Source organism: Dendrobates tinctorius, unplaced genomic scaffold, assembly GCF_039654945.1.
Source record: "Dendrobates tinctorius isolate UK_male_01 unplaced genomic scaffold, ASM3965494v1 ptg000032l, whole genome shotgun sequence".
Taxonomy (NCBI): domain Eukaryota; kingdom Metazoa; phylum Chordata; class Amphibia; order Anura; family Dendrobatidae; genus Dendrobates; species Dendrobates tinctorius.
In genome coordinates, this window is record NW_027361700.1 from 20,484,979 (window position 1) to 20,508,199 (window position 23,221).

At 44.3% G+C, this 23,221-nt stretch overlaps 1 protein-coding gene across 5 annotated transcripts in view; it reads left to right on the forward strand.

Moving 5' to 3' along the window:
• Positions 1-23,221, forward strand: part of STARD3 (StAR related lipid transfer domain containing 3) — a 68,878-nt gene that overhangs the window by 15,641 nt on the left and 30,016 nt on the right. For 3 of the 5 annotated variants that reach the window (XM_073572561.1, XM_073572563.1, XM_073572560.1), the window contains one exon: positions 16,190-16,446. In XM_073572561.1, coding sequence (XP_073428662.1) covers positions 16,190-16,446 — 257 coding nt within the window. Of the gene's footprint in view, positions 1-14,158; positions 14,234-16,189; positions 16,447-23,221 lie in introns of all 5 variants that reach the window. The other 2 variants (XM_073572562.1, XM_073572564.1) reach the window with 1 other exon arrangement.

Consider the following 23,221-nt stretch of genomic DNA (forward strand, 5'->3'; position numbering starts at 1 on the left):
TTTCCACCATAATATGCAAATAAAATGAAAAAAAAAACAGACAATGTGATTTTCTGGATTTTTTTTTTTCTCAGTTTGTCTCCCATAGTTGAGGTCTACCTATGATGTAAATTACAGACGCCTCTCATCTTTTTAAGTGGTGGAACTTGCACTATTGCTGACTGACTAAATACCTTTTTTGCCCCACTGTATATAGGGTGCTTCAACATTACAGTAGTACAAAGGCATTGGATAAGCGCTATGGCTCCTTACCCCTTAAAAGAAATTCAGCAATTTCTCTGCTCCTAAATCCAAATGCCCCCCTCCTTTCTGAAACCCACAGTGTGCCTAAATCACATCTGGCGCCCACATGTTTTGCATTTCTGTAGTGATGATGACCCACCTAATTTACAGGTTCATGTCTCCAGAAGCATGAGCTGGGCACTACAATGTAGTGGTCACTAAACCTTTCTGAGCACTACAACGTACAGGGGACTACAACGTACTATTCACTATATTGATAGTTTGAAATTTTTCTGCTGCCCATGACAGCAGCAAGGAGAGTGGGGATCCGCCCTTCAACATAAGGGCAGCTCCTCTCTCTGCATCAGTGGTTTCCTGTCCTTGACGGGCGATCCTTTAGTCCTGCATGGCAACAGAAAGAAGACAAGTCCCCAGACCTGGTCCAGTTGGTTAGGGCAGGGCATTGGCGGAAGCCGGCACTGGGAGTGCTGAAAGCACCGTGGGAGGCCCGATGGGGTCTCGTTCGTTGGACGGGTGAAGGTCTGCGGCGCCATCACCGCATGGTAAGCCAGCAGCCACACGTCCTGGTGGGTCACAGAGCGCGGCCAGAAACCAGAAGTCGTGCTCTGATACGGCCAGGACCTTTTGCCTGGACTACTTCCTGGGTGGGTACCGGAAGCTGCAGATCCCTTGGAGTATGATACTTAAGGGTGGATCAGGGGCACGTGTGTAGACATGGATGCACAGCAACCCTCTCCACAGTGGCAGCATCATATGGCATTGCAGCTACTGCAGCACTTGGAGCCAAAGCAGCCACAGCGTCTCCAACCCCGGTGTCAGAAGTGTCCTCCGAAGGAGCGGCCACACCAGGATAGGAGTGTCGGATGCTCAAGTGGGAGTACACAAGTCCAAGGACTCCAGGACAAGTCAGCCCAGTTTAAGTAGAATGGAAGATTCCGTGGTCTCTAGAGGAGACATTTCTAAGATAAGATAATCCTTTAATCGTCCCACCATGGGGAAATTCAGAGCATTACAGCAGCAAGGCAGGAACAAGTACAGATACAGATGCATAAAGGCATTACTTTAACAGTAGGTAGGTACATATACGGAAAAAAAATATATATATATATATATATAACCGGACTATCACAACTTTGGATCTATCTATTCTGCCTCCTGTTCCGGTACCCTTCATTTGCTCTGAGTGGCGAGTGAGCTACGAGAATATTATTTTAATAATGAAAGTCTCTTTCTCCTTCTCACTCTGTCCCCTTACTTCTCTGGCTCTGAACCCCCTAGAAAATGTGCAGAAAAAACAAAATGCAGGTCTTGTGCTCTGTGCGGTCAGGGATTATCTAGAGTATGGCACAATTTTTTGGGACAAGCATGCATCAATGATACGATAGCAAATGAGACTCTGGATTTCTCCTCCAACTTAAAGACCTCTAGGACAGAGGTAGAGAACTCGCTAAGATCCCTACCCAGTTAGAGGAAGCACCCCACAGAGACAGGGCTTCATGTCCTTCAAACAGTCCTTTCGGAGGAAAAAGTTCAGCGGAAGGAGACCGGCTGCGCAACACAATAGGTGGGACGATCGGCCCAGGAAAGGCAAGGGATTCTTGTTCGGTTTTCCATCCCAGGATAATAGAAAACCCCCTAAATGACATTGTTCCCCAGGTGGAAGGAAGACTCTTATCTTTTCCTTCCAGCCTGGGAGAAGATTTCCTCCAGCACTTGGATTCTCAGTCTGGTAAAATCAGGATTGAGGTTGGAGTTCCTAAAAATCTCCACCAGAGAGGTTTCTCATAACTGCACCACGAGTGTCCATCTCGAAACAGAGGTACTGCTGCCGGCACTCGGGACCAGAGTGTGCGGCTGCATGTATTTCTATGCAGTTGAACGTTCCGGTCCTGAAAGCCGGCGGCTGTGCCGGGTATTGAGGCGAGAGACTTGAGCGGGTTTCTCTTGCATTGCAGTTGCAAGTGTGACCCTGGCCAAAAGTGTTTTATTCTGCCCTGTTTCTGATAAAGAATCCAGGTGGCTCATACAGGACAATTATCAACCTGAAAGGCTTGAACAAGTTTCCTGGTTGTTATATGGCCATCCTATACCTAAGAGACGCATATCACCACATGCCAATACACGCAACATTCCAAAAATTTCTCAGGGTCGCAGTAACAATAGGGGGCATCAGAAGGCACTTTCAATACAGAGTCCTCCCCTTTGGCCTGGCACCAGCTTCTTGTATGTTCCCGAAACTAATAGCAGAAGTTACGGCGCACTTCAGGGAAGAAAACAGGCTGGTCATCCCATACTTAGACGATTTCCTAATAGTTGGACGTTCGTTCAGTCATTACCAGAGGCAGGTGGAAGTGAGAGAGCCACCATCTTAAACTTAGGTTAGTGTTTAAGCCTGGAAAAATCAAGGTTAGACCCACGAAGCACACAGATCTTTGAGTCTCTTGCTGGACTCGTACTGACGACTGACGGGAATGTCTCCTACAGGATCAGAAGAAGTTAATCAGTCTCCTCTCTACATTAATACAGGATCGATCTGGTAATGTCCCTCTGGAAAGCTATGCCCCTTCTGGGTTCCCTCACCTTCTGTATCCCGGCAAGAAAATGGGCCCAGATCCACTCGAGGGAGTTACAGTGGCATGTATTAGAAAGCCAACATTCCTTGCCTGGTTATCTGGAAGGTACTTCCTTAGGAAGTAATACACTTACTCCATTGGAGATTAAGGATAGAATCCCTCCGGGAGGGGGTCCCTTGGGTTCCTAACATCTCCAGGGTAGTTGCCACAGATGCCAGTCCCAGGGGATGGGGAGCTAATCTGGGCAACCATCTGGTCCAAGGAACATGGTCAGGAGTAGAAAGAGAAGGGCTCCTCAAACATGTGGGAGCTTCTTTCAGTAGACAATGCCCTGTACAGTCTTCTACCCTTCCTATGAAGACACCATGTAAAGTGTAGTGCAGCAGTAGTACACTTATGCAGTGAGAAGGCAGTGACCCAACAGCGTTTCAACACAAAGTCTCTTTAATGCGGTTACTTCACAGCATTAATATTCAGTTCACACAAGTATATATCATTAAAGTCCAATTCACAGCACTTCATAATACACAGTATCCTCCGGATCGCTGCCGGGCACTAGACAGTCCACCTCTGAGACTGTTGCCGTGGGCGACTGCACCACCGTGTTAAATGTCTCTTTATTCACAGCTTTTCACAGTACATGATATCCTTCAATTGACAGTCACTAAGCTCGCCAATCCTCTGACCGTTACCGTGGGTGACTGCACCGCTGTGGATGCCAGGCGTCTCGGCTCCCCTGGCTGCTTGGCTCTGTTTGCCTGTGTTTCCTCACACAGGAGCTCTGCAGAGCCGATTGCTCTTCCCTCTAGCATACACCAGACGGTTATTGACTCTGACCCTGGACCTGACACACCCAAACACTTTCCTGCAGGGCTTTTAACAAAGAAACTTGTGGCCTTCAGCCACATGGAAAACCCAGGCCTGGAATGAAACAAACTGCACGACTACTATCCTGCAGTCTGTTTCACAACAGAACATCCCAGAGCAGGTTTTCCCTGTACGTCCAAGACTAGCTCTCTTTTATTATTTCTAGTCTGCATTGCAGCCACCGCTACACTTGTGACTGCCATGCACTCCTATGGCCTTCATAAGCCTCCCTGCACAACCTGGGGAGAACACACAGTGACCCCTACCTGTGACATCAGTCACTGCTTCACCATTGCAATCACAGCTACACCTTCGACTGCAATGCCTCCTCATGACCTCAATACACTTTCGTGCTCATCCTGAGGAGCACAAACAGGGACCCCTACCTATGACACCAGTCACTGCCTCTCAAAATGTTTTCTCGGACAACCAGGTCACAGTCGCTTACTTAAATAATCTGAACCATAATGCAGATTACAAAGCGCCTTTTCAGCCTTGTAGAGGCTAACATTTTATCATTATCTGCTCTTCATATCTGATGGAAGTACAGCATCAGGGCAGATTTTCTGAGCCGCAAACTGTTGCTACAGGGCGAGTGGTCCCTCAAGAACACGGTGTTCAGACAGATCGTGGCCATGTGGGGTTAACTGCAGATCGACCTTTTTGCAATCTGGCAGAATAGCAAGTTAAAGTTGTTTTTCTTGGACCCAAAAGAAAACCCTCAAACAGTGGACGCTTTTCTGATCAAATGGGACTTCTCTCTTGCCTACACCTTTCCCCCGATTTCTGATTCCAGCTGTACTAAGGAAGGTTAGATAGGATGGGGCGAGGGTGGTTTTCATAGCTCCCTGCTAGCCCAAGAGACCTTGGATCTTTTGGCTGAGGATCACGTTGGTCACAGACCATTGGGTCTTCCAGAGATCCCGGACCTTCTGGCCCATATTCCATCCTCAGGTGACTGGACTGTACTTAACAGCCCGGAACTGAAACATAAGTGCTAGAAAATAAAGGGTTCTCTCCCAACCTGGTCTCTACCTTACTCAGTAGTAGGAAACCAATCACTATGAAGATTTATGGTAGGACTTGGAAAAAGTTCCTGTCATCCACAGGGTGTACTTTGGGGGGAAGGGTGCCCCTAAAAGAAATTCTGGAGTTCCTTCCGAGGGGGCTTGAGCAAGATCTGGTAGTTAGCATTTTAAACAGGGCTGTGGAGTCGGTAAGCCAAACCTGCGACTCCGACTCCTCAATTTCCCTTACACCGACTCCAACTCCGTCTCCACGACTCCGACTCCGACTCCCACACATATTGCTTATATTTAAGTGAAAAATTTATTGTAGTACAATGTGAACCTCAGACATTTAATCATTTTTATGATCCAATAATCAAGATATTTAGATAGAACAGAATATATATTGGTGTACTACCCGGTTTTCATTCTTTTTGGTACAGATACGATATGGATAGACAGATATGGATAAATGGATAGATATAGCAGATTTCTAATCTGTTTTTGCTATTGAAAACATTATCTATGAGCTCAAAAACCTTTCAGGTGATGCAGTTTTTTAAAAAGATGATCAACTTTTGCAGCTGAAAAACGTATCCTCAAAAAACACAGGAAAAACGCTGTGTGTGAATGTAGCCTTAGATCAGGAATATAACAGCCATTTATAGGACATTTCATAACTTTCCCAAACTCCTATGAAAAAATATTCAGCACATCCTGCATTGAACTACTGTGCCCAATTTATTATATATTTTAGGAGTCGGTCCATTTTATACCGACTCCAACTCCGACTCCGACTCCACCAAAATGAGCTCCGACTCCGACTCCACAGCCCTGATTTTAAAAGACCAAATTTCTGCCCTAGGTGCGTCTTGCGTGTAATCAGTGGGTGGTTAGGTTTTTTAAAGCTTGTGTTTGATCCAGACCAGTCCCGGTAGCTAAAACCCCTCCATGGGATTTAAATTTTCTTCGAAATGCTTTAATAGAAGCCCCCTTTTAACCTGTGAGTTCAGGGTCTATAAAATTGATCACTCCTTAGACTATACTGTTGGTAGCCCTAACATCAGCCCGCAGGGTGAGTGATATTCAAGCTTTGTCTGCAGACCCTCCCTTTACCCTGTTTATGGATGATAGAATAGTCTTAAGACATGACCCAGCTTATCTGTCTAAAGTAATATCCAAATTCCATAGGTCACAGGAGATAGCTCTGCCGTCCTTCTACCCTGACCCCAAGAATAGTAAAGAAGTTTCACACTTTAGATATTAGGAGGTGCCTTCTTCACTATTTAACAGCGACAAAGCCTTGGAGGAAGGATGGGGTTCTTTTTCTCCTTTCAGGGCTCTAGGAAGAGAGTCTCATAAGGTAACCTATCCAGGTGGATAAGAGAGGCCATCAAGTTGGTCTATGCAGGCGCAGGAAGACCAGCTGCGGACAACCGGAAGGACCAGTCTACGAGAGCAATGGCAGTGTCTTGTGCAGAAAGAGCAAACCTGTGCATTGAGCAGATCTGTACAGCAGCTATGTGGTCATCACCCTCTACTGTTTATAGCCACTATAGACTAGATCTATCTGCCTCTTCTGATCTCACCCTTGCGAAAAGGGTTCTAAAGGCTGTGGTCACTCCCTAATATGAGTATGAGTAATTCTCTGTAAGTCTCTCGTTGGTGCTGTGATAAGTGACAGAAAAACACGTATGTTACTTACCAGTAATGTGGTTTTTTGGAACCCATGACAGGACCTTTATATTTCCTCCCTATACTAAGTTCATCACCTTCCGATTGGTGGGGTTTTTTTTTATATCTTGCACCACTTACGGTTGTTAGAAATAGTTTGTATATGTGTATAGATGTGTGTACACTAACTCGGAGGTCCTCTCATGCCCTGTAATCTGATGATGCGGAGATAGGCGCTGGCCTTTTTATCTTGAAGGTTTCCTGTCCTTGAAGGAAACATTTTAAGGCTGTGTGCCCACGTAGCGATTTTTAAGCGTTTTTGCCACGATTTTCGGCACGAAAACGTTTAAAAATCGTGTACAGAACGCCCCCCATGCATTCCTATGGCATTCCGCACATGCTGTGCTAATGCTGCGCTTTTTTCCGCGGTGGAATCGCATCGCGGAAAAAAGCGCAGCATACTCATTCTTTTGTGCGGAATCGCAAAGAATTGCCGCGATTCCGCACCCATAGGAATGCATGAGAATAGCTTACTTCCCGCATGTGGCTATGCCCACCATGCGGGAAGTTGAGCGTCTCATGTGCGGTTGGTACCCACGGTGTGGAGGAGAGGAGACTGTCCTCCAGGCCCTGGGTACCATACCCCTGTAAAAAAAAGAATAAAAAATCGGGGTATATTTACCTTCCGGCGTCCTGCGCTGCATTCCCGGGCCACAGCGTTCCCAGTAATGCCTTGCGGCAAGGCCCTGTAATGACGTAGTGTCGCATGACTCTAGCGGTCTCTCGAGATCGCTATAGCAACGTGAGACTACGTCATCACAGGTCTCGCAAGGCATTACTGGGAACGCTGTGGCCCGGGAATGCAGCGCGGGACGCCGGAAGGTAAATATACCCAGATTTTTTTTTTTTTTTTTTTTTTTTATTTTTTTTATTTTTTTTTTAGCATTTTAACATCCTATCTTTTACTATTGTTGCTGCATAGGCGGCCTCAATAGTAAAAACCTGGTCACACTTGTCAAACACTATGTTTGACGAGTGTGACCAACCTGTCAATCACTTTCCAAGCGATGCTTCAAATCGCTTGGAAAGTGCTTGAATATCGCACGCGAAAATCGCGGCAAAATCGCGATCATAATCGCGGTGAAATCGCGCAGAAAAAAACGCGCGATTTCTGGGAAGGAGTCCGGTTTTTAGTGAGCGTTTTAAAACGCTACGTAGGCACATAGCCTAAAGGATAAAAATCAACAGCCACAATTATAAATAATAGTGAAACCGAGTGGTATTTTACTGTTGGGAGCCTGAATGGACCAGTGGGTATTAACTACTAGGACAGTCGAAAACTACTGAAAAAGGCTAAAACAAAAAAACACAAATCGACCAGAAAGTCCCAGATAAAATTATAAATTTTATTAACCCCTTACCTACAATGGACGTAATATTCCGTCCATGTGACCCTGGACCTAATTACCATGGACGGAATATTACGTCCCAGTGATCAGCGGCGCCCACGTGGTGAGCGCCGCTGATCGCGGCGGGGTGTCAGCTGATTATCACAGCTGACACCCGGCACAATGTGTCAGGGGCGATCACGGACCGCCCCCGACACGTTAACCCCTTGTACACCGCGATCAAACGCGATTGCGGTGTACCGGGGGTTAAAGGGAAGCATCGGCAGGGAGGGGGCTCCCTCCGTGCTTCCCTGAGCCCCCCACAGCAGCGCAATGTGCAGCGCTGCTGCGGGGGTCTCTCCCTACAGGCCCCCGGATCCAAGATGGCGACGGGGGCCTGTAGGGAGCTGACTTCCTCACTGCCTGCAAAGCGCAGGCATGAGGAAGTCTGCAGAACTGCCTGTGACAGATTGCTGATCTGTCACAGTGATCTGTAATGTGACAGATCAGCGATCTGTCACAGGACAGTGATGTCCCACCTGGGACAAGGTAATAAAGTTAAAAAAAAAAAAAAAGTGTTAAAAATAATTTTAAAAAAATCGCTAAATAAATTAGTAAAAAAAAAAAAAAAATATTCCCCAATAAATCCATTTTTTCAAAATAAAAAAAAACAATAAAAGTACACATATTTGGTATCGACGCGTCCGTAGCGACCCGCCCTATAAAACAGTCCCATTAGTTAACCCCTTTAGCGAACTCCTTAAAAAATAAAAATAAAAAACGAAACAAAAAATGATTTATCATACCACCGAACAAAAAGTGCAATAACGCGCGATCAAAAAGACGCATATAAATATCCATGGTACCGCTGAAAACGTCATCTTGTCCCGCAAAAAACGAGCCGCCATACAGCATCATCCGCAAAAAAATAAAAAAGTTATAGCTCGCAGAATAAAGCGATACAAAAATAATTATTTTTTGTATAAAATTGTTTTCATTGCAAAAAAACCGACAAAACATAAAAAAACGACCTAAATGAGGTATCGCTGTAACCGTACTGACCCGAAGAATAAAACCGCTTTATCAATTTTACCGCACACGGAACGGTGTAAACGCAACCCCCAAAAGAAATTCATGAAACGCTGGTTTTTGTTCATTCTGCGTCCCAAAAATCGGAATAAAAAGCGATCAAAAAATGTCACGTGCCCGAAAATGGTACCAATGAAAACGTCAACTCGTCCCGCAAAAAATAAGACCTCACATGACTCGGTGGGTCAAAATACGGAAAAATTATAGCTCTCAATATGTGGTGATGCAAAAACTATTTTTACAAAAAAAAGCGTCTTTTAGCGTCTGACAGCCGCCAAACATAAAAACCGCCATAAATAGTAAATCAAACCCCCCGTTATCACCCCCTAAGTTAGGGAAAAATAATAAAACTAAAAGAAAATGTATTTATTTCCATTTTCCCATTAGGGTTAGGGCTAGGGTTAGGGCTAGGGCTCAGATTAGGGTTAGGGGTGTGTTGGGGTTCGGGTTGGAGTTAGAATTGGGGGTTTCCACTGTTTGAGCACATCAGGGGCTCTCCAAAGGCAACATGGCGTCTGATCTCAATTCCAGCCAATTCTGCGTTGAAAAAGTCAAATGGTGCTCCTTCACTTCCAAGCTCTGCCATGCGCCCAAACAGTGTTTTACCCCCACATGTAGGGTATCGGCCTACTCAGGACAAATTACAAAACAACTTTTGGGGTCCAATTTCTCCAGTTACCCTTAGGAAAATAAAAAATTGGGGGCAAAAATATAATTTTTGCGGAAAAAAAATGATTTTTTTATTTTCACGCCCGGACGTTATAAACTTCTGTGAAGCACTGGGGGGTTCAAAGTGCTAACGACACATCTAGATAAGTTCATTAGGGGGTCTAGTTTCCAAAATGGGGTCACTTGTGGGGGATTTCCACTGTTTAGGTACATCAGGGGCTCTCCAAAAGCAACATGACTCCCGCAGACCAATCTATCAAAGTCTGCATTCCAAAACGTCACTACTTCCCTTCCGAGCCCCGATGTGTGCCCATACAGTAGTTTTCTCCCATATATGAGGTATCAGCGTACTCGGGACAAATTGGACAACAACTTTTCGGATCCAATTTCTCCTGTTACCCTTGGGAAAATAAAAAAAATGGGGACTAAAAGATGAGGTTTGTGGAAAAAATACGATTTTTTTATTTTCACGCCCGGGCGTTATAAACTTCTGTGAAGCACTGGGGGGTTCAAAGTGCTCACCACACATCTAGATAAGTTGCTTGGGGGGTCTAGTTTCCAAAATGGTGTCATTTGTGGGGGGTTTCTACTGTTTTGGTACATCAGGGGCTTTCCAATCGCGACATGGTGTCCGATCTCAATTCTAGCCAAAAACGTCAAATGGCGCTGCTTCCCTTCCGAGCTCTGCTATGCGCCCAAATAGTCATTTACACCCACATATGGGGTATCAGCGTACTCAGGACAAATTGCACAATAACTTTTAGGGTCCTGTTACCCTTGGAAAAATAAAAATTGGGGGTGAAAAGATCATTTTTGTGGAAAAAATATGATTTTTTAATTGTACCGCTGTACGTTATAAACTTCTGTGAAGCCCTTGTGGGTTCAAAGTTCTCACCACATATCCAGATAAGTTCCTTGGGGGGTCTAGTTTCCAAAATGGGGTCACTTGGAGGGGTTTCCACTGTTTAGGTACATCAGGGGCTCTCCAAACGCGACATGGCGTCCGATCTGAATTCCAGCCAATTTTGCATTGAAAAAGTCAAACGGCACTCCTTCCATTCTGAGCTCTGCCATGTGCCGAAACAGTGGTTCCCCCCCACATATCAGGTATCAGCGTACTCAGGACAAATTGCACAATAACTTTTGCAGTCCAATTTCTCCTGTTACCCTTGGTAAAATAAAGAAAATTGAATTTGAAGTATTTTTTTTTGTGAAAAAAAGTTAAATGCTATTTTTTTTTTTAAATATTCAAAAAATTCCTGTGACGCACCTAAAGGGTTAATAAACTTCTTGAATGTGGTTTTAAGCACCTTAAGGGGTGCAGTTTTTAGAATGGTGTCACTTTTGGGTATTTTCTATCATATAGACCCCTCAAAGTGGCTTCAAATGTGATGTGGTCCCTAAAAATAAAATGGTGTTGCAAAAATGAGAAATCGCTGGTCAATTTTTAACCCTTATAACTTCCTAACAAAAAAAAAGTTTGGTTCCAAAATTGTGCTGATGTAAAGTAAACATGTGGGAAATGTTATTTATTAAGTTTTTTGTGTGCCGTATCGCTGTGATTTAAGGGCATAAAAATTCAAAGTTGGAAAATTGCGAAATTTTCAAAATTTTCGCCAAATTTCCGTTTTTTTCACAAATAAACGCAAGTTATTTGAATGCAATTTTACCACTAACATGAAGTACAATATGTCACGAGAAAACATTGTCAGAATCACCGGGATCCATGGAAGCGTTTCAGAGTTATGACCTCATAAAGGTCAGAATTGTAAAAATTGGCCCGGGAGTTAACGTGCAAACCACCCTTGGTAGTGAAAGGGTTAATATAGTAGGAATATAATAGAGAAAAGCATCATTGTACAGATTAAAAAAAATTTTTTTGTATATGTTAAAAAAAAATTGGGGCAATACTATCCTGATTATAGGGGCGTACCAATACAACAAATGGTGCTAATAAATAATTACCTACCACTGTGTAGTGACTTAAAAATTTAAAGATAAAAATAAAAACCGCATCAATGTGAACTAGATGGGCATTTCCTGAAGGAAGTACATCTTGCTTGAACTGCGCTGCCAGCTTTACAGCAGTATATCAGGCGTCGACTGTAAGAAAGTAAAGTTAGAATATGAATGCATTACACATCCCCGTTCTAGTGATTTGGGCTGTTTCTAAGTAATTTTTTTACACAGTCAGCCTTTGGGGGGTGCCCTGATCCTAATGCACACACTTAAAATGAAATCTGTGATGAAAAAGTCACTCAGACCCCGTTTTTCGGGGTATTTTTTCGTCGCAGTCGAATGTTAATGTGTGCAGTAGCATCAGCTAAGGATTCCTCAGATTTTCCCGCAAAAAACGCATGCGATATTTGAAAACCGCATGCGTTTTTAAAAAAATCTGATGCTACTGCACACATGAAAATTGCACTGCGATGCCAAAATACCCCGTAAACCGGGGGCAGAGTGACCTTTTCTTCACAATCACCTCTGAGAACCTGCCCCCAGGCTCTTCCAGCCTCTGAGAACCTGCCCCCAGGCTCTTCCAGCCTCTGAGAACCTGCCCCCAGGCTCTTCCAGCCTCTGAGAACCTGCCCCCAGGCTCTTCCAGCCTCTGAGAACCTGCCCCCAGGCTCTTCCAGCCTCTGAGAACCTGCCCCCAGGCTCTTCCAGCCTCTGAGAACCTGCCCCCAGGCTCTTCCAGCCTCTGACAACCTGCCCCCAGGCTCTTCCAGCCTCTGACAACCTGCCCCCAGGCTCTTCCAGCCTCTGACAACCTGCCCCCAGGCTCTTCCAGCCTCTGACAACCTGCCCCCAGGCTCTTCCAGCCTCTGACAACCTGCCCCCAGGCTCTTCCAGCCTCTGACAACCTGCCCCCAGGCTCTGACAACCTTCCCCCAGGCTCTGACAACCTTCCCCCAGGCTCTGACAACCTTCCCCCAGGCTCTGACAACCTTCCCCCAGGCTCTGACAACCTGCCCCCAAGCTGCATTTGCATAGCTGCCATCTTTGTAAGGTCACTGCACCTGCGCTGTGGCTTCAATCCATGTCAGTTGCGGGTCATGGAAAGGTCGCCATTAATTCCTATGGGAACATTTTGCTTAAAATGAGATTTATTTCTTTTTTTCTACAAATCGGATCATAGCACACCTGTCCCCACTGAGGGCTTCGAAAAGCCGCCTGAACGGGGTCTCTGCACCAAGCGGTTCAGGCCGCATTAAGTGCAGAAAACGTGGAGAAGAAGTAGTAGAATAAACCAGATGTGTATTTCCTGAAGGAAGTACAGATAGTGCTTTGAAATAGTGCCTGGGCTGGCCCTTTAAGAGAGAATTGCCTGCTGCCCCTGCAAGACTTTCAACTCAGGATCCGTTTTAACTGTGGGTGCCTCTCAGGGGCCACTTTGGCCTCAGGGTCTGATTTGGTGGGTGGGGCCCCTCAGGATCCGATTATGTGGCCTGGGCCCCTCGGGGTGCGATTTTGTGGCCGGGGCCCCTCGGGGTGCGATTTTGTGGCCGGGGCCCCTCGGGGTGCGATTTTGTGGCCGGGGCCCCTCGGGGTGCGATTTTGTGGCCGGGGCCCCTCGGGGTGCGATTTTGTGGCCGGGGCCCCTCGGGGTGCGATTTGGCACGCCGGCCCTTTAAGAATCACTTTGGCGCCTCAGCCCTTTAAGAGCCAGTTTGGCTCACTGGGCTTCTAAATCCACTTTGGCACACATTCTCTCTCAGGGGCATGCGTCATGTGATGAAGCTAGATTTGCATTTGTGCTGTGGGTTTCGCTTTAAGAGCTGATATTATCTGCCAGAAACTGTGTCCTGGGGGGGTCATGTGACGTTCGTAGGCGTTGGCATAGTAACTGGGTCTGCCTGCGCATATCAATGAGCTTAACTGCCATTTGAATCGCCTCAGGGCATGTTTTCCCTGTGGCAACATTTTCCCATTGAAATGCATTGAGGAAAATGTTTTTTCAAACGCAAATTGCGCAAAAACTACAAATCCGATCGACACAAAAATTACTTAGCACACCACTTGTGGACGCTGGCTTCGAAATGACACCTCAACGGAGTCTGTGCGTGTAGCGGTTCGGGCCGCGTTAATTGCGGAAAATCAACTGAATAATAATAAGAAGCAGAAAAAGAAGAATAAGTTAGCAGCGTTCGGATTACATGATAGTGCTTTCTTTAAACCACTATAAATATAAGAAATCAGATTACAATATGTTGCTTGAACCTAGAGGTTCAAGCACCATAATTATACATTAATAATCTGCATAACTGCCTACTATTGTACATTGACTTAAAAAATAAAAACAGCAGCAAATTGAAACATACATTAATAATGTGCATGAAAATATATAGTATTTATAGGGTTAAAGTGCAACAAATAAGTGCAGTGCAAATACAAAAAGCACCAGTAGGTGTCAGTATAAGATATGCCTCATTAGAGATTTAGCCTATTACTTAGACACCAAAGGGTGTACTAGTGTATATAGACCAGGAAAACAATAATAATAAAGGTACAGTTGTAAAATAGAGGTTAATAGTGACTCACAATATGTATAGCTCCTGGATAGACGTCCTCCCCAACGCGCGTTTCGGCATGTTGCCTTCCTGTTGCCTGGGACTTTTTGGTCGATTTGTGGTTCTTTCTGTTTTAGGCTTTTTCTGTCCTTGAAGGGCGGATCACCTGTCTTTTTGATGCTGTTATGGGTTCCGAAAAAAACACATTACCTGTAAGTAATATACATGTAATATACATGTTTTCACTTGACCTCATCCACTACTACTTGTTTCCTGAAAACACCCATGGAGTCAAATCTTCACTTAAGGCGGAGTCAAACAGCTGACATCACCACCGGAGCCCACCTCAAAGCAGGGGATACTGACCGCTGACATACTATCCTGTCAGCGATCAGTAAGGGGTTAGTTCCTAACAAGGCACAATTTTTGAAACATCTACTTTTATGTAAAGTAGACATTTGGCAAATGTTATTTATTAACGCTGACATAACTCTCTGATTTAAGTGTATATAAATTAAAAGTTTGAAAATTGCTAAATATTTAAATTTTCAAAAAATTTCCGTTATTTTCACAAACACAAGTCATATTGAACAAATTTTTACCTTTTCACATGAAGTACAATATGTCCTGAAAAACATTCTTAGAATCAGTAGGATCCGTTGAAGCGTTCCAGAGCTATTACCACATAAAGTGACACTGGTCCAAATTGAAAAAATTGGTCATTAAGGTGAAGACAGGCTCGGGGGGTGAAGGGGTTAAAGCACCACTGGAGTGGAGTGGTGAACCCTGCCCACGCTGCAGTTGTGCTTTAAGAGTGTAAGGCTATGTGCACACGTTGCGGATAGTAAGCGTTTTTCCGCGTTTTTTGCCGCAAAATCACATACAAAATGCAACCCATTGAATTCAATGGCATTCCACAATGCTGTGCTAATGCTGCGTATTTTTCCAGGGCGGAATCACATCGCGGAAAAATACGCAGGATGCTCATTCTTTGCGGTATTGCCTCAGAAATTTCCGCCGCAATTCCGAACGAGTGCACATAGCCTAAGAGATTGTTCACATGCTTCATTTTTGTCATGTTAAGAAATGCAGTTTGTTACAGTACCATCTGAGTGAATGACACATCTTTAAAGGGAATCTGTCACCCCATTTTAGCCCTATCAGCTGCGGCCACCGCCATCAGGGGCTTATCTACAGCATTCTGTAGATAAGTCTCCGATGTTACCTGAAAGAGAAGAAAAAAAGAGTTAGATTATACTCACCCCGGCATCCGGTCCGATGGGTGTTGCTGTTCCGTCCGGTGCCCCCATCTTCATACGATGACGTCCTCCTTCTTGCTTCTCCCTCGGCTCCTGCGCAGGCGTGCTTTAGGGCAAAAATGTTGAGGGCAGAGTTAAGTACTGCAGTGCGTAGGCGCTGAACCTCTCTGATCTTTCCCGGCGCCTGCGCACTGCAGTACTTTACTCTGCCCTCAACAGGGCAGATAAAGTACACCTGCGCAGGAGCCGAGGGAGAAGCAAGAAGGACATCATTGTATGAAGAGAGGAGGCGCCGGACTGCGACACCCACCGCACCCGACTCCGCCCCCCGGTGAGTATAATATAACTCGTTTTTCTTCTCTTTCAGGTTACATCTGCTGTAGATAAGCCCCTGATGGCGGTGCCTGCAGATGATAGGGCTATAATGGGGTGACAGATTCCCTTTAAATGTCATGCACACACTGCTTATTTTTTCATTACAGATTTGAACCATCGAAACGTTTTTTGTTTTTTTTTCAGATTTGCAGAATTCCATTCTTCCAGTGTTTTTTGCAGCATTTTTCAACCACTCAAATGGATGGGGGGGGGAAATGCTCCAAAAACACATTAAAAACGGACATATTTTATGCAGTGTTTTGGTTACAGAAAAATCTGCTGCAAATACTCAACATGTGCACTCAGCCTGATTGGGATCTGTAGTGCAGTAAGTTCTGGTCATTACCTCCATTTTACAGCTACAAATGGTGGCTAAACTGCTGCCGTGTCCAGCAATCCTGAATAGGGACCCGAGATGTCTGTCAACAAGATTGTTGACTGTTTCCATTGAAGACAAGCAATATTTTCGAAAGATGGCAGCTGTTTCTTTTTTAATCACTCTTGATGTAATCTTCTTTTCTCTGCCCCTGACAGATGGACCACCACTTCTGATACTGAAGGCCTCTCTCATTGCCAAGATGAGTAAATTCCCAGAAGATTTCAGATCTGACTTGGAGAGGAGTCTACCAGCGATCGCCTCCATCAACTCTTCCTTGAGTCAGAGTTTCTCACCGCAATTCTACCTCCCCCCGGAGCAGCGCCGGGCGATCTCGGATGTGCGCCGTACATTCTGCCTTTTTGTCACATTTGATCTGCTCTTCATATCTCTCTTGTGGATCATTGAGCTGAATGTGAGTACAATATACTTCAGATAGCACACTCGGGCTTTCGTAGTTCGCTACTGATGTGACCGCTGAATTTGTCATTGTAAGAGGCATCATTATAATATAACTTGTGATCTGTGTTGTTTTTACATGGGACTGCAGGAAAACATTCTACACATTATTTTTAAAGGAGTTTTCCACTGCTTTATTACTATAAATGGGCTCAGGGTGGGGCTTACATAAAAAAAAAGTGTGCTTGCTTATCAGACCTGGGACAATCCTCTGTACTTATGTCAGTGTCCCTGGTGTCCTCCTGGCATCCTCTTCCAGGCAGAACATTGGGTGACTCAATCACAATCTGGTAGGGCCTTAAAGAAACCATCTCCTAACTCATTCTGCCAGCACGGACAGTCTATAATCGCTGCAGCTAATCAGTGGCTGCTGGCAGGGAGCAGCGGTCACTGACACCCCTTCGGAAGAGTTGGAAAAAGGTCAGCAGGGGTCACTGTCAGCAGTATGGAGGAGCTGCAAGGGTCTTCTGGACAAGTAGGGATTTTTATTTGTATGTTTCCACCACCATAAGCATTTGCAAACCAAGTTAAAACAGTGGACAACTTTTAATACAGAGTTTTCACAATCTAAAAACACCTCAACAAACACATTTGGCTCTGTGTGTAGTCTCCTGGTTTTACTATACATTGTTTTAACTTGGAAATAAGTATTTAAAAAATAAAAGGGATTTTCCACTTTCAGGAAAGTGGACCCTCAAAAGCTCTATAATAAAAAACAGAACAGGTACTCGCCCTCCCCGCTCCCATTTTCCAGTCAGTACTGGGTTTCGTTGTTTTTACTGAAGGCATGACGTCACGTTGATCACCGCTGTAGCCAATCACTCAGCTTAGTGGCTTGTGGCATCTACCACCGCACAGCCACTGAGCTCTGAGATTTGCTTTTTAATACCAGTAATTTCATGTTCATGGTGCTGTGATCAGGCATACAAAAATGTCTGGCCATAGGTAGATCTATTCCTTTTTCTTTCATTGTGTCGCAATGAGAATGCATCCTTGTTCTAAGCTTTTGCCCTCTCCCTTCCACTAAGCTTTTGCCCTGTCACCCCCACTTGGACATTTAGTACAAATAATTAAGTACACTATATTAGATGTGATGCAGCTGAAAGTACCAGGGATCGTGTAATCCTGATGTGAGTTGAAGATCTTTATCTTGTCCATGGTCATTGTCAATGGACATGTTTTACAATTTATTTTAAAATGACTTCAAATCTCAGAGAGACAGAGGAGTCTGGGTGTACAAACTTATGACAACCTTTGGCACACTTCATGCAGGAATGAATGTGTCTCATGTATTTGTCTTTCTATATCCACTACAGAATTTGCTCCTCAGACCTTGTGGGGGCATCACAACACAGAACCAGACCCCAATCAGAGGACAATAAAACATTCACACTCCTTATCTATGAAGTGCTCCAATATTTACAGCCACAACTGTAAATCCCTCTCCCATAATGATAGTTCTGCTTCCCTTTCACTTGTCTTATCTATTGCATTATTTCTGTGCTGTGTTGTGTATAAATGTGATTCTTCAGATTGTGTTATTCTATGCCTAATGAAGAGACCTGAGTAGTCACGAAAGCTTGCTACTGTTACCTTTAATGGCTAACTGGAAAGATGGTATTAGCCACTGAGGACTCTCAAATCTTAATACTTTATGCCCCTAATAAACGCCAACATTCATCTTGTTTAAGGGTTCATGTTATTTTTAGTAGAGAGATAACGGGCTGCCAAAACCTACTGGTTTCACTTATCAGGGAACAGGAAGGAGTCAAGAGGTTAATATGAAGTCAGTCCAACCATTGTGTACCCTGACTGCACATGCCAGAGGTATACTGTAGCTGCTGTATCCTCTCACACACACAGATAATTCTGCTGCCATCATCCAGTGTATGTAATGTGCAGAACCAGCTAATGGGATTAGGGCTCACTCACACTGCCGTATACATCAGACAATTGCTATTCAATTTTTTATTTTTAAATTCTAATTGGATAGCACTCGGACCAATCTTAAGGCCCTTTTACATTTAGCGATGCACCAGCGATCCGACGAGCGATCCGACCCGGTCAGGATCGTTGGTGCATCGCTAAATGATCGCTAGTGAGCTTTCACACAGAAAGACCTCACAGCGATGCAGCAGCGACGCAGCGCACGATACTCACCTTTCACACACAGCGATCCTGGCGTCCTCCCGCCCGGCTCCACGCGTCGCTCGTCGTCACAGCAGGAAGCTGACGACGAGAAAAGGAGCCGGACATTCTCGCGCGATCAGCGATGGACAGCGGGGGAGCCGGTCGGAGGTAAATATCACACATAGCGATATCGCTAGCAATATCGCTATAATGTCACAAAACCGGTGACGTTTTAGCGATATTGCTTAGTGTAAAACCCCCTTTACTCAATGAGACAGCGCTGATGACCAATTTTTTTCCACTTTACAGAATCTGTTAGTGAGAAAAATCACAGCATGCTGCAATTTCACTTTGAAATTAGATCATGCACAGCTATCAGAGTCTATGGGTGCTTGGAAAACATCGGCCTGCACTCAGGTGACATCTGAGTGCAGTCAGCTTTCCGCGCACTGACACAATGGAAACATTATGTTCTCCATCTTCTCACAGTGTACTGCAATTCTCTTATCTGAGCGAATCAAATCGCACTATATTGACAGGTCAAAGATTAATCAGAGTCATTGGCATAATCGACCCGATTCTCTCGTGTGACCCTGCCCTTAGAAAAAAAATGGCTGCATTCTTCTGGAAAAAGCAGCACACTGGTTGTTTGGTTGCGTCTGGAACCGCAGCACACCTCTATTGATGTAAATGATGCGGAGCTGTAATACCAGAGTCAACCTGAGAAGAAAGAAGGCAGACACATTTTTCCAGACCTCTCTATTATCTCCCAATATATGAGCAGTGTTCTAGCATCAATAAATAACCTTGTCGAGTAATTCTGCCCTTTGGAGCTTGCAATCCACAGAGGCCATCCAGGTTATTGTTTTACAGGTGACTTTGACAAATGAGCTTCACGTTTCTGCTTCTAGCTTTCCCCTGATAAGGTCATTTATCAGTATGAAATGTGGAAATTGGGATTTTATGTGCAGCAGGCATAGTGCCCATCCATCTATCACTGGCTAATAGGGCAGGTAACACAGTTAGTATTGACTCTGCCTCCTGCTGGGACTTATGGTAACGGCAGTCACATTTCCACTAAGAAAATATCTTCGTGCTATTTTCTCCTTGACTTACAAAGCGATTGTATTTAGAACATAAATTGGTACCGAGTGCCCCATGATTATCTCGCATACAAAAAACCCTTTCATCAAAGCCAAGTATTTCTTGAAACTCGTTACAAAATAACCCTGTTACACAAAGTATTAACGGGGCATGAGAACCAAACTATAGACAATAGATATATCCAAAAGCCAAGTGGGTAAAAGTGGTCCCCGGGGGCTTGTGTACCTATATACCAACGCGTACTGATCGAATGCACTGTGTATGTACCAGGCAGGCAGTTTAAATGAGCGCTTACGTCGCCTGCCCTGCCTCACCCTGGAGGGTCACTTAAAGGAACTCTGCCCTCCTTTTCGTGCAGTAGAAAAAGATGATTTATTTGTGAGCAATCCAAAAACACAGTCATGGCCGAAAGTGTTCCAGAAAATGGAAGTATTTCTCACAAAAAATTATTGCAATTTTTATATATTTTGTTATGAACATGTTTATTACATTTGTGTGTATTGGAAATTGGAAAAATACAAAAAAACAGAAAAAAAGGAAAATTGCGCACAGTTTCACACAAAAGCCCCAAAGTCGGTGGGACAAAATTGTTGGCACCTTTCAAAAATTTTAAGCAAACTATTTTGTTTCAAGCATGTGCTGCACATTCAAACTCACCTACAGCAAGTAACAGGTGTGGGCAACATAGAAATCACACCTGAGACCAGATAAAAAGGGGAGAAGTTGACTCAATCTTTTAATTGTGTGTTTGTGTGCACCACACTAAGCATGGTGAACAGAAAGAGAAGAGAATTTTCTGACCACTTGAGAACCAAAATTGTTGCAAAATATCAACAATCTCAAGGTTGCAAGTCCATCTTTAGAGACCTTCATGTTCTTTTGTCTACAGTGTGCAACATAATCAAGAAGTTTACAACCCATGGCACTGTAGCTGATCTCCCTTGACATGGACGGCAGATAAAAATTGCTGAAATGTTGCAATGAAGGATAGTCCGGATGGTGGATAAGCAGACCTAATCAAGCTTTACTTCAGGCACAGAGTGCATTAGTGTCAGCGCGAACATCTGTCAACATTTTAATGAAATTAAATGCAATGGCAGGAGATCTAAGAGGACCACATTGCTGACACAGAGACCTAAAAAAGCTTGTCTGCATTTTGCCAAAATGTACGTTAGTAAGCCAAAATCCTTCTGGGAAAGCGTCTTGTGGACAGTTTAGACCAAGATGGAGCTTTTTGGTAAAACATATTCTACTATTTAACAAATACTGATGAGGCCTACAAAGAAAAGAACACAGTACCTACAGTCAAATATGGTGAAGGTTCAAATATTTTTGGGGTTGTTTTGCTGCCTATGGCACTGGGTGCCTTCACTGTGTGCAAACCATCATGAAATCTGAAGATTACCAATGGATTTTAGGCCGCTATGTAGTGCCTAGTGTCAGAAAGCTGGGTTTGTGTCCTAGGTCATGGGTCTTCCAGCAGGATAATGACCCCAAACATACATCAAGAAGCACCCAGAAATGGATGGAAACAAAGTGCTGGAGATGTCGGAGTAGCTATTGAGGGAGGGCTAAATTAACCCTTCACGGTTGAGCCAGTGATGTCCAAATTATTCCACAGAGTGTTGCTAGCAACTCAAATGACCACACGGAGTTGCTAGCAACTCAAATGACCACACGGAGACGGGGGTCTCTGTACGGGAGGATCGAGACAGATCACCAGTCCCCTTTATTTTAGTCACTTCTTTTATAATCTTTGCTTAATTATGCGAAGTTCTCAACTACCAATAGCATCATTTCACTTTATAAGCCAATAATATTGCAAGAAAACTGGAAACTACATATATGTCCGTATCCAAATAGAAACTAGTATAATGGCATATTCTTCAGAGTTCTACACCCCCGGTTCCCTTATCTTGCATCTGATGGGAACACTCTGGTTTCATGACAGCCCATCCCAATTACAAAAATTTATCTTACAGCAACAAAAATGGAGAAACGAAACCTTCAGAGAATGGATACAACGAAACTTCAGCTTTGATTTTAGTTTTAACCCTTCACAATCCCCCCTAGATAAAAAATTTTTTAACACATGCAGCATCAGAGGTGCTATCCCAAGCTAACAGCATGAGGGGTACTGGTCTTCACATGACTGATGCCGTGTTACCAGTTATGGCTGTCGCGACGCACCCATCCCCCTGTATACTGCAGTTCATGAATAACAATTTTTGATGACGGTGGTGGAGATCTCTTGTAGGTTGCCATGTGCTTGGCTTCAACATCTTCATCAAGTAACTTTTTGAGATCGATGTAGAGAAGAGCAGGGGTGACAGCGTCTTTGGTATCATCATTAGCTGTCTTAGTGCAGAATTTCCTAATACATACAGAAATACACCAAAGAACAAGTTTTAGTATCACATATGCAACAAGGATACAGGCAGCAATGTGGCAGCTTTGCAAAAGATCCCAGCTACCCAGCTCTCAATTCCCTTAAATCAATTGGCTGGATTGAGTAAAGAGAAAGTGTCTGACCACCAACTGTCCTTATTACGATCATTATCTTTATCGTATTGATCTCTGAGTCTTTGAATATCTTCTAACTTTAACTTTTAACTTCTACCAATAATAATATGGAAAATGCGAAAAACCAAAACATTATGCCCCTTTATTTGCTATTGGCTGGTTGGGTAATGAGGAGAACTTGATAGGGACCGTCATACAAGGGTTCTAGTCCGTGCTTCCTGACATGCCTTTTCACGACTACCAAATCACCAGGCTTCAGGTTATAACAGGTATCGGTTTCTGCTGAATCTGGAAAAGAAGAGGAAACTAGAGCATAGGTGTTAGCAAGATTTTTACTAAGCTGAATAACATATTGAACAGCACGGTCAGTTTCTTCTGATAACTGCTGAGGCTGGAAATTTGCAACTGGGGGCCTACTACCAAACAATATCTCATATGGGGACAGGCCATATTTTGTAATAGGGGTAGTACGAATATGGTATAGTACAATGGGTAGGAGCTCTGGCCATGGAGCCATAGTCTCCTGCATCATTTTGGTCAATTGTCCCTTCAGTGTGCCGTTCAACCTCTCAACTTTCCCACTGGATTGTGGGTGGTACGGAGTATGGAGGGCTACAGTGGATCCAAGCATTGTCAGAACTTTTTGGTACACATGAGAAGAAAGGGCCGGGCCTTGATCACTTTCAACAACTTCTGGAACCCCATATCTGCATATGACTTTCATCACCAGTTTCTTCGCTGTGGTCTTCGCAGTCATGTTGGTAACAGGGAATGCTTCCGGCCAACTGGAGAACCGGGGCCCAGTAGAATTTTTGCACCAGGGCGAGGGCCTGATTCTTTCCTCGATGTGTAGGTCCATGTGCCCATGTGGCAATAGCAGGGTACATCCGCTTAGGGAGACACACGAGTTGGTCCTTTTTCCAGAGACCATTATCCATTCATGCCCCGTCAGTCTTTCATTGCTTCACCTCTTC